Source organism: Cynara cardunculus (genome assembly GCF_001531365.2).
Source record: "Cynara cardunculus var. scolymus isolate 2C chromosome LG 16, CcrdV1, whole genome shotgun sequence".
NCBI lineage: Eukaryota > Viridiplantae > Streptophyta > Magnoliopsida > Asterales > Asteraceae > Cynara > Cynara cardunculus.
In genome coordinates, this window is record NC_037543.1 from 4,372,767 (window position 1) to 4,383,478 (window position 10,712).

Below are 10,712 nucleotides of genomic sequence, written 5' to 3' on the forward strand. Positions count from 1 at the left end.
TTATATTTTAGATTTTTTATATTTAAAATGAGATGTTTATCCTGTATTTGATTGTGTTTATCTGCAGTTAGTTACACGAATTCAGATATGGGAAGGGTTTAAGAACCTGACCCAATGATTGAACGTGCATGCGTGCCAATCCTTTGAGTTAACATGGTCCTTATTTTTCAAGTTTTAACTGATTAAGATTCGAAAAAGGTCATTACGATCAAGGACCAAATTGGACGCATTCAAAAGGCCGATCAAATACCCATTACAATGTTTGGTTATTAGAAATTGGCTGACGCACTCAAAACAACACGACTTTTTAAACAAAAAGAATGGGCTTGGCCAAGAGCGACTAGAATCATCACACCTAAATCGTTCATAGTTCTTAGACCGAAGGACCAGATGGTACTTACTAAACCTTTTTTCGGCTTTTCAAAACTGGCCGAAAGTGATTGAGCCCAAAAAGACAAGAACCGGTCAATATGCATCTCCACTTTACGTCTTATTTCCACCTCTCCAAAATACTTATCTTCAATACTTCCATTTAGATCGAGACAAAATTTTGAAATTGCTTATATTTATTGTTTAAATGGAACAATTTTTTTAATACAAAAACTTATACTAAAAAAAATTATATCTCTGTTGATCTAAACATTGCTGGCTAGCCCCTAAGATCCCATTTGGTTTGCCAGATTGGATTGAATTTGAAAAGTTTTGGAATTAAATTCCATTCAGATCCGATGTTTGGTTTGTAGGATTTCCGAGATTTGAAATCTCCCAAATGTAGGATTTTAAAATCCTACAGAGATGCTTGATATTTCATAGGACTTGTATGTAATAATGTTTTAAAATATATTAAAAATATTTGATTTGTAATAGTCAATTAACAAAAAGACAATTTTATTATTTATATATATATATATATATATATATATATATATATTATTTATGCTTTCTATCTTAAAATGGTTTTCAGTTTAAACCCAATATAATGTAACCATTTGGTTATATGGAGACCCACTTGCAGCCTTTCCAACTTTTTTAATTCATCTTTTGTTTAATTATTCTATAAATTCTGCAGGTGCATTCGGTGAAGTTGGTGGTTGTCCTTAACTCTTGGATAACATATTATTTTTGCCAAAGTGTTTAATAAATGCCTTATACTCTTAGAATCATACAAGATAAAATATGTTCTTTTAAACCGGTGAAATACATCTAAGAAATACCGAATATTCACACTACAGCTTGAACATTCATATTCATAAGAAAATCATGAAAAATACAACAAATATTTATAAGAAAAATGCGTCAAATCTTCACATGTATCACATTTATGATGTGTCTCATGGTCTCATGAAAAATGACTATAATACATGCGCGCATGCACACACACATACACACATACACACATACATATATGGAATTTCAAATATAAATACGTTTATTTGGTCTAAAACATTGATCATAATGAACGAACTCTTATCATATTTTCATAAATATCTCATTTGATTGGTTTGTATTTGAAACTCCATATATATATATATGTGTGTGTGTGTGTGTGTGTGTGTGTGTGTATTTATATACGTGTGCGTGTGCGCAGGGACATTTCAATCTTTTTGGAGGTCCTGTTATATTCAAAACTATTGATTACATTGCATAAATGAGATAACAGAGAATATATGTTAGGAACAAAAATAGGCTAAACCTAAAATGATTAACAATCTGAAACTAAACCTAAAACATTAATGATTCGAACCTAAAACCAAACAATTAATGATTTGAACCTAAATAATTTCGGCTATAGTTTTACACATGTCGATAAAAGACCCTAAACACATGTAAATTTGGGCCCCAGTTCAAAATCTCACATTTAACTTGCTAAGGGACGGCCTTGCCTGTGCGTGTGTGTACGCGCATGTGTATGGGAAAGATTAGAAGGAAACATCAAAAAAAGAGAACCGGTGAACCACGAAAAAACAAATTGTTTCATATGTTTTGTTCATGTGTGTATGGCTGTGCGTTGATAATGATTTTGATTTTGAAAACTAATCCAAATAATTCAATGATGTTCATTTAGATATTGATTAATATTATTTCATATGTTTTTATTTTTGTGTGTATATGATTACTTCATATATAAACGTATTTTCGTATTTTTTTTAACACTAAAAGATTTGTTAACGACCGAAAATAATAAATAACGACGAATAACATAAATAGCCAACTGACACCAAAGATTTACAAGCAATTAAATTTCTCCATTACATTTCTAAGGTTTGCAGAGGAAAACAACATCCACAACTGGTATAACTGGTATCTATTAGGTGTACCTGACTAAACCACTAATCAACTCTAAGAGAAGCACTATAACTTGCCTTTTTTCTTTGGATGAACTTCCCACGATGAAACTTACCTGAAAATGGTTTAGTTTTTTAAAAGCGAGGGTTAGACTAAAAAGTCTAGTGAATTCCCTTACTTCCACAACAACCGAATAAAACTGCTTAATAAAAAGCCAACATTGTAAACATTTATTTCCAAGTAGATATCCACGTATAACACACAAAATTTGCACAATGTATGTAGACACACCTGTCACTCACTCCACTGTGACGTACACACACATGGCCCCTAGTAGATGTCTATCAGATATGCTCAAGAAACACATTCAACCCAATAGATGCATGTCGGATGTGCTTAAGAAACACATTTAGGGCACACAAATATAGACAGATATACCACACCCGAGAGATTTTACCGTCTCAAGGTACCCTATTCCTTCTGTGCAAATCAATCATATATCACATATAAAGGCTCAATAGATAACAGTGCTCCATGCGATTTGCACGGAGATTTAAATCGCGCACCAGGTTGCGTTACCTATTGTTCAATATGCTTCACCAAGAAACCCCTGCACAACCACAATTCCAACCTACTTGAAGACAGATTTTAGATTAATCCAACCCATAATCCACCTAAACAATAATCCAAAATGGTTTTTTTAACACCTTTTCATAACAAATACAAATCCATGGAAGATCAAATCTTTCCAAACAACATAATAGATCATCCACTGAAGTAAAACCACCAATATCTGAATAGACTAAGATAATCTCGGAATTAGATCAAAGTTCTTACTTGAAGAAAATGGTTTCTCCACTGCTTCTTCTCCAATTCGCCGAACCTTCAAAGTAGACCCTCTCCTCAAAGCTCCATCTCTTACACACACAAAATGCATTTCATGATGTGAATAATGAAAGGATGAGGGTAGATTTCTCATTAAAACCAGTAGTTACCACTACGACCCCTCTAGAATAGAAACAATACCATAAGGACCACGAAGTTCCAAATATAGCAAGATAAAGGAACTTGAGTTATTACAAAGATTACCCTTGTTGATTTTGTGAACACCATGTGAACAATCTTATGAACATTTTGTGAACACCAAAAGATCATTCTGGATGATTTTATAAATACCATGTAATTTGAACATGAATACTTAGGCCTTAGATGTCTCCTTCACTCGCTACTTCCTTCTTTAGCCCTCCTTTCCTTAAGACTACTTCAGGGAGTTCCTCCAAACCAAATCCTACGATTAGGGACTTTCGTCTTTACTAAAAGCGTTCTATGACGTCTCAATCTCTCTTACTTTAGGGAGGCCCTCCTATCAAGAATGAACGCTTTTGTGAACACTACAGATGGAATATGGGGTTCGAGCAAAGATGACGTTGCTCTTCTATTAACTCTTTGCTTAAATATGCCTCCGTAATCCTTGTATACACGACACTAGTGGATGAAAGAGTTTCGAAATTGTTTAGTTTTTGATATCTAAGATTACAGAATGATGGAGAAAAGCCGGGGGAGGGGGGGATTGAGGGTAGGGTGGGTAGCATAAATCATATAAAGGACAACTAAATTACCAAAACAAAAGAAGAAAAAGATAAAGAAAGAAGATTAAAAAGACAAAAACGCCCAAAAACTCGCCACACGCTTTTTCACGATGTTTGAATATCTCGAGCAAAATTTCTAAAATGGAGAATCAAAATTCAAATCTCCCAAAATAATAATATTTAACTTTAACAACTTTGTTATAGATACTACAAACATTTGATTATAATATTAAAATATTTTATTCATTAGTAAAGTTCACTTTCGATCCTTAACGTTTGTCAATTTCAATGGTTTTCATCCCTCAACTTTATTTTAACAAATTTCCCTTATGTTTGTCATCTCACAACGATTTTGGTCCCTCGGTCTAATGATCGTCAACCTTTTCTGCTAAATTCAGTATAATGAGGAGTATTTTAGTCATTTTACCTATTTTTAAATAAATTTAATATATATATATATATATATTATAAAAATATAAATAAAAATCGAAAATATATGTAACTTCCCCTCTTGTGAACCCATCGTCCCACCCCTTTAAAGCACATTTCACCGTCCATACCCCTTCAACTAAGGGTGTTTATGAGTTGGATTGATCAGGTTGAAGATATTTGAACAACCCAATCCAATGTTTGCGGTTTGGAAAATCTTAACTCAACCCAACCCAAACCAAAGTGCAACCCAACCCAACCCAACCCGTACGGTTGGTCGGGTTGATACTTTGGTACATTAAAATATTCTTTTAACCTTGAATATGTTATTTTTCTACTCATAATTTCTTTTCATCATCAACCATTTGATACAACTTATCCATATTTCTTACGTATATCACATTCAGTTAATTTTCTCAATTTACATATATATGTTCATAGTTATTGAACATATATATGAATGAGTATATAGAGATGTGAATAGATTGAAAATATGTGTATATGAAAAGCAAACATGATAATGTAATTGTCTAATGTATATATTAATAAAAATTCAACAATCATATTAAATTCAAGAAATAAAAGGATATCGGGTTCATCGGGTTGGGTTGTGTTCAAATAATAGTAACCAAATATCAACCCAATACCTATGGTTTGACAATTTTACAACTCGATTAGACATCGAGTTGCTTCGGGTTGGGTTATTTCGCGTTGGGTTGAGTTGTGTTGATCGGGTTTTTGAGCACCCCTACCTTCAACCCTTTTTCCCAATGACCAGCGACTGAACCAGTGAGAAAGTCATGGGGTTTCCTTGAGATTTGTTCGGATTATGCACCTTTCTCACCAGATTCTGCATCCCTATGTCATATGATATCCCTCATTGGTTTGATTTTGAGTTAGTGTTCGAGTTACAGATTTAGAATTTTAGAATTTGATTTGTAATGGTGGTGGTGGAGCGCTTTTGCAGGTGATGGGGAGTTCGAAAATAGGGTTTTGTTTTTGATTTTCATTCAAAGATTTGAGTTTTACGGTTTTCACGTTGGAGATTTTTTATTTGCTATCTTTATGTGGAGAAGTGGCCTGAATGGATAGGCCGTCGGAGAAGACGATCGGAGTGTACAGACTCACCGGAAAAGACAATCAAAATTGGGAACCCTTACTTAATTTTAATAGAAAATTAAGAAAATAGATAAAATAGCTAAAATACCTATCATTAAATTGAACTTAACGAAAATCGCTGCAAGTTGACAAACGTGTGAGACAAATATATCAAAACAAAATTGAGGGACGAAAACCGTTAAAATTGACAAATATTAGGAGATCAAAAATAAACTTTACTCTTTTAAGGTTTTGTATTGATAAAAATATAATAAAAATAATCTTCTCTCAAAATTAGGTTTTAGAAATTACATATTTTATTAATATATATATATATATATAGAGTTTGTTTCAAATACAATTCGTCGTATTTGTACAACCAATGTAACCCAATAAATTGAGATATTTATAGAAATGATGAGAGTTCATTTATTATGATTTGAATATTTATGTAAGATGAATATGGTTCATTAATTATGATCAATACATTGTATTAGGAAACACTCAAAACTTCTATGAAATCACATATTAATCAAATGAAATGAATGGTTGAGATTGGGTTGTATTGGTTGCACAAATATCAATGGTTGTATAATAACCAACCTATATATATATATATATATATATATATATATATATATATGGTATATTTCAAATGCAACCATGCTCATTTGTACAACCAATACAACTCCATTAATTGAGATATTTATGGAAATGATGAAAGTTCATTTATTATTATTATTTGAATATGTATGGAAGATGACTAATTATGAACAATATTTATATTAGTAAACAATCAAAACTTTTATGAAATCATATATTCATCAAATTAAATGGACGGTTGAAATTGAATTGTATTAGTTGTGTAAATGTAAAATATTGCATAATAACTCACCTCTCTCTATATATATATGTTATTTATTTTGTAAAATTAGGTTTTAGAAATTACAATTGAAGTCAGAAAATAAACCAAAGATAGTGATCGGGTTTTGACCAGAAAATAAACTGAGACGAGATGTTAATTCCTGTATTTACTGGCCTCGGCCGGAAATTGTTAACAAAACCAGGACCGAAATAGGGAATTAAAAAAACCCGCCCCATCCTGTCCTATTGCCATTGCTAACCAAAACATGTGAGGAAATACATAGCATTAGATTTTTTGTAATAAAAATAATATAAAAAACCAAAATCTAGAATTTAGTCTAATTTTATTCACAAATATATAAAATAAATTCCACCAATCAGAAATTTACAGGTGGACACAACAGAAGAGGAATCCAGATAAGGTGGGGTGGAAGTGGAATCTGAAAATATATTTGGTGTCTCTTGCCGCCCATTTCCCCCTTCATCTCCCCCATTTCAATCTTTCTTCCTTTTTTTACTCCCATCTCCATTAAAACACACACACCCACCATAAATCCGGCTTTCTATTCAATAAAATAACCCTACCTTCAATTCATGCTCAATGATTCATTCATGGTGTTCCCACTCTGACATCTCTTCAATGGAGGAACAAGCACACATCTTATTGGGAGGTAAATACGAGAAAGGGAGGCTCATCGGAACAGGTACCTTCGCTAAGGTTTATTATGCCAGGGAGATCTCCACCGGCGACAGTGTCGCCATTAAAGTCATCAATAAGGATCAAGTCAAAGATCAAGGAATGGTTGAACAGATCCAAAGAGAGATCTCTGCCACTCGCCTTGTTCGTCATCCCAATATCGTCCAACTACGTGAGGTTTTAGCTACTAAATCTAAGATCTATTATGTCATGGAGTATGTCTCCGGTGGTGAGCTCTTTGCCAAGGTTGCTAATGGCGGACGACTCAAGGAAGACGTGGCTCGCAAGTATTTCCAGCAGCTTATCAGCGCCGTTGATTTCTGTCATAGCCGCGGCGTCTCTCACCGTGATATCAAACCGGAAAACTTGCTTCTTAACGGTAACGATGATTTGAAGATCACGGATTTTGGATTCTCCGCCCTGCCCGAGCAGAAACGTTACGACGGACTTCTGCACACACAGTGTGGGACCCCTGCCTACGTCGCACCGGAGGTCTTGAGGAAGAAGGGGTATGACGGTGCCAAAGCCGATATTTGGTCATGCGGCGTTGTTTTGTATGTGCTATTAGCCGGATTCTTGCCGTTTCAGGATGAGAATCTAATGAATCTGTACCGGAAAATCTTCAAGGCGGAGTATGAGTTTCCGCCGTGGTTCTCACCGGAAACTCGAAAATTGATCTCGAAGCTTCTGATGGCGGATCCTGAGCGACGAATCTCGATTCAAGGAATAATGCGCGTGCCATGGTACCGGCGAGGTCTCTGCCGGCAGAACTCGTTCCGATTAAAGAAAGAAGGAATTTCACCACCAGATCCGGCGCCTGGATCGTTGAAAAAATCAACATCGTCGCCGGCGTTCTTCAACGCGTTTGAACTGATTTCATCTATGTCGTCTGGTTTTGACCTATCAACTTTGTTCGAAAGCAAGGAGAAGAAGAAGGTGGCTTCGATATTCACGTCGAAGTTTTCAGCGGCGGCGATCGTGGAGAGGATAGAGGCGGCGGCCCGGGGGCTACGGTTTAGGGTGGAGAGGGAGGAGGATTTCAAGGTGAGAATGGAAGGGACGGAGGAAGGACGGAAGGGAGCGTTGGCTGTGACAGCGGAGGTGTTTGAGATGGCGGCGGAGATGACGGTGGTGGAATTTTCGAAGGATTCCGGCGACACACTGGAATACGAGAAGTTTTGTGAGGAAGACGTTAGACCGGCGTTGAAGGATATCGTGTGGACGTGGCAAGGCGATGACGGAAGTTCTAACGGCGACGGTGAAGTTAACGTTAACGTTAACGTTGACTCCGATTAATTATTATTTTGTAAAACATCATAAATTCTTGATTTTGCTAATTGCTGATTTACAAAATTTACAATTCTCACAACAACAAAAATACGAAAAAAAATTATGTGTTTTTAAAAAATTTAAATTTGTAACATAAATATTAACTGTAAATCCATAATTCAGTTTAAAAATAAATAAATTTGTAACATAAATATTAATTGTAAATCATTTTTAAAACCACAAAGGTGGTGTCTGATTGGTTTTTTTTTCCAAAGGTCAAAAGTATCAGAAGGTCTCAGCTTCAAATCCAAGGAGGAATAAAAATCCCTTTATGTCTATAGAGGTTCAAATGCGGTGACTCTAGATTATCTGTAGCAGATGGTCGTCTTGAAATTAATCAACTTACATAGCTGGTTGAATATCCAGATTAATAAAAAAAATATTTTTTAATAGGATTAGATCAAAAGGTTGTGTATACGTCTTGCATGGTTGGTCTATTTCAAGCTTTTATGAGCATTGTGGGTGGGATTGGTGTAGGTCCAAACGACTATCACCAAATGAAATTTAATCATCTCTCTTTAATTTTTTTTAAAGATTTTAATATTAATTATACTAGTTGTATATATGTGCAATGTGATGGGAGCCGTGAATTTTAACGATTTTAAAGTTTCACTGATTTTTTTAGAGAAAATTTAATGATGATATAAGTTACACTTGGTTTTTACATATTAATACAATTTGAATAAATAAGAGTTATGGTTCCAATTTTGTATGGTGGTTTAAAATCCAACATATTTAAACGACTCCATAAATGTTTGATTTACACAAAGAGCAAAGAATCAAGAGATCGAGAGCGAGAGTTCTAGAGCAATTGAATGAGAGATAAATAAAATAACTTTTAATAACTCATGGTGAATATCAGTTTGAATCTCACATTGGGCAATGAGAAGAAGACATAGATGTATGAGAAGGTGAAGACATGGGTGAAAGGTGTCAAAACTATCTTGGGAACATGAAAAGTAGAAGTAATAATGTGTATTGATAACTTGTACTGTATGTTATTTTAACTGTAGATTAAGAAATTTTAAGACTGAATGCATAAAGTAATAGTATTTATTTCATTATGAGTTATTTTTAAGACTTTGTGCATTAAAAATTATTTTTAAGACTTTTAATAAATCTGGTTTATAAGGTAGTATAAATTTTTAAAATATTTTATGAAATTATTATTGTAACATATTTAAAAAAATACTTTATATAACTTAATAACGGGTTCGCTCTTATTGGTTAGAAAGATTTTAAAAAACCATTTTCTCTCATATAATATTTTTAGGGAATTTTCTAAATTTAGAGACTTTCATTCTTTTTAAAGAAAATAATTTAAAGGATCTGTTATAATACAAATATCACCAAAAATCTTCGCGTTACAACTAGAAACGGAAAAAAATATTAAGGAATAATCGGACATTGGAAAAGGAATTAACGTTACTACACGAGGTTTAAAAGAGGTAACGTGCATTTGTAATAAACACCAAAAAAAGTAAAGACAACGAACGTGATATTTTATTTGACGGAAAAGAATTTTGAGTAATATTTTCCAATCATATGTCAAATCATTAGAGATTCACGAAATCCGAAAACGTACAGTTTGATAAATGCCATCAAACTAATCTTGTGGAGTTAAATTCATTGAAGATTTTCTGTCTGTTTTATAGGACCCTTGAAAAGATATCATCAAACCACTTAAAATACGTTGCTCCCAATGAGTTTAATTGATAAAATTTAAAAAATGAAAATAAAATAGGTTTAAGCTTATGTTGAAAAGTGAAGTATGATGATAACCTGCAAAGTTGTTTGATGTTGAAAAGTCCAAACAGTGATGGATACATGATTTTTGTTTAGTGGGGTCACCTTTAAGGTAGACTAAAGATCCGCAAAATCGTCCGATGTGTTTTTAACCTAATTACAACGTTTTCGAGGGAATTTTAAAGTTTTTCGATTGATTTCGAGAGATTTTTTAGTGTTTTGTCGGTTTTGAATAACTTTTTTGGTTTTTTTTGATTGATTTCAACAGATTTTTTTGGTTAGAGTAACGGTTTCGATTGGGGTTAGGGGCCCGTGGAAAAATGTAAAGAAGGAAAGTAAAAGGTAAATCATGTAAAACCTAAATTTTAACCTCTGATTTTTTTTTGCATTTTTGACTAGGGTCCTTTTCCCTTTTCTTTTTACCCTTGCATCCGCCCCTGAGCCCAAGTGTGATTAAAAGTAGTTTTTGTAATTCTGTTTAGGTATATTAATTATTTATGAAATAAATAAAATACACAAATTAAAGGGAGTGCTAATGGTACCGTCTTGATAGGAAGTGTTGAATATTTGGAAATCGTGTATCTCTAAAGTCTATAAAACGTCAAATCGATTTAATAATATATTGTATTTTAATTATTGTTATTATTTAATATATATATATATATATATATATA

The 10,712-nt window shown here is 33.5% G+C and overlaps 1 protein-coding gene across 1 annotated transcript; it reads left to right on the forward strand.

The window, feature by feature from the left end:
* The first annotated feature begins 6,811 nt into the window (after positions 1 to 6,811).
* Positions 6,812 to 8,316, forward strand: LOC112529471 (CBL-interacting serine/threonine-protein kinase 5-like). The gene has a single exon (XM_025140767.1). The coding sequence runs from the start codon at positions 6,868 to 6,870 to the stop codon at positions 8,257 to 8,259; it is 1,392 nt and encodes a 463-aa protein (XP_024996535.1). The 5' UTR covers positions 6,812 to 6,867; the 3' UTR covers positions 8,260 to 8,316.
* The last annotated feature ends 2,396 nt before the right edge of the window (positions 8,317 to 10,712 follow it).

What these genes read in the sequence shown, in the direction of transcription:
- LOC112529471 (XM_025140767.1), top strand. Translation starts at nt 6,868, where the DNA reads ATGATTCATTCATGGTGTTCCCACTCTGACATCTCTTCAATGGAGGAA.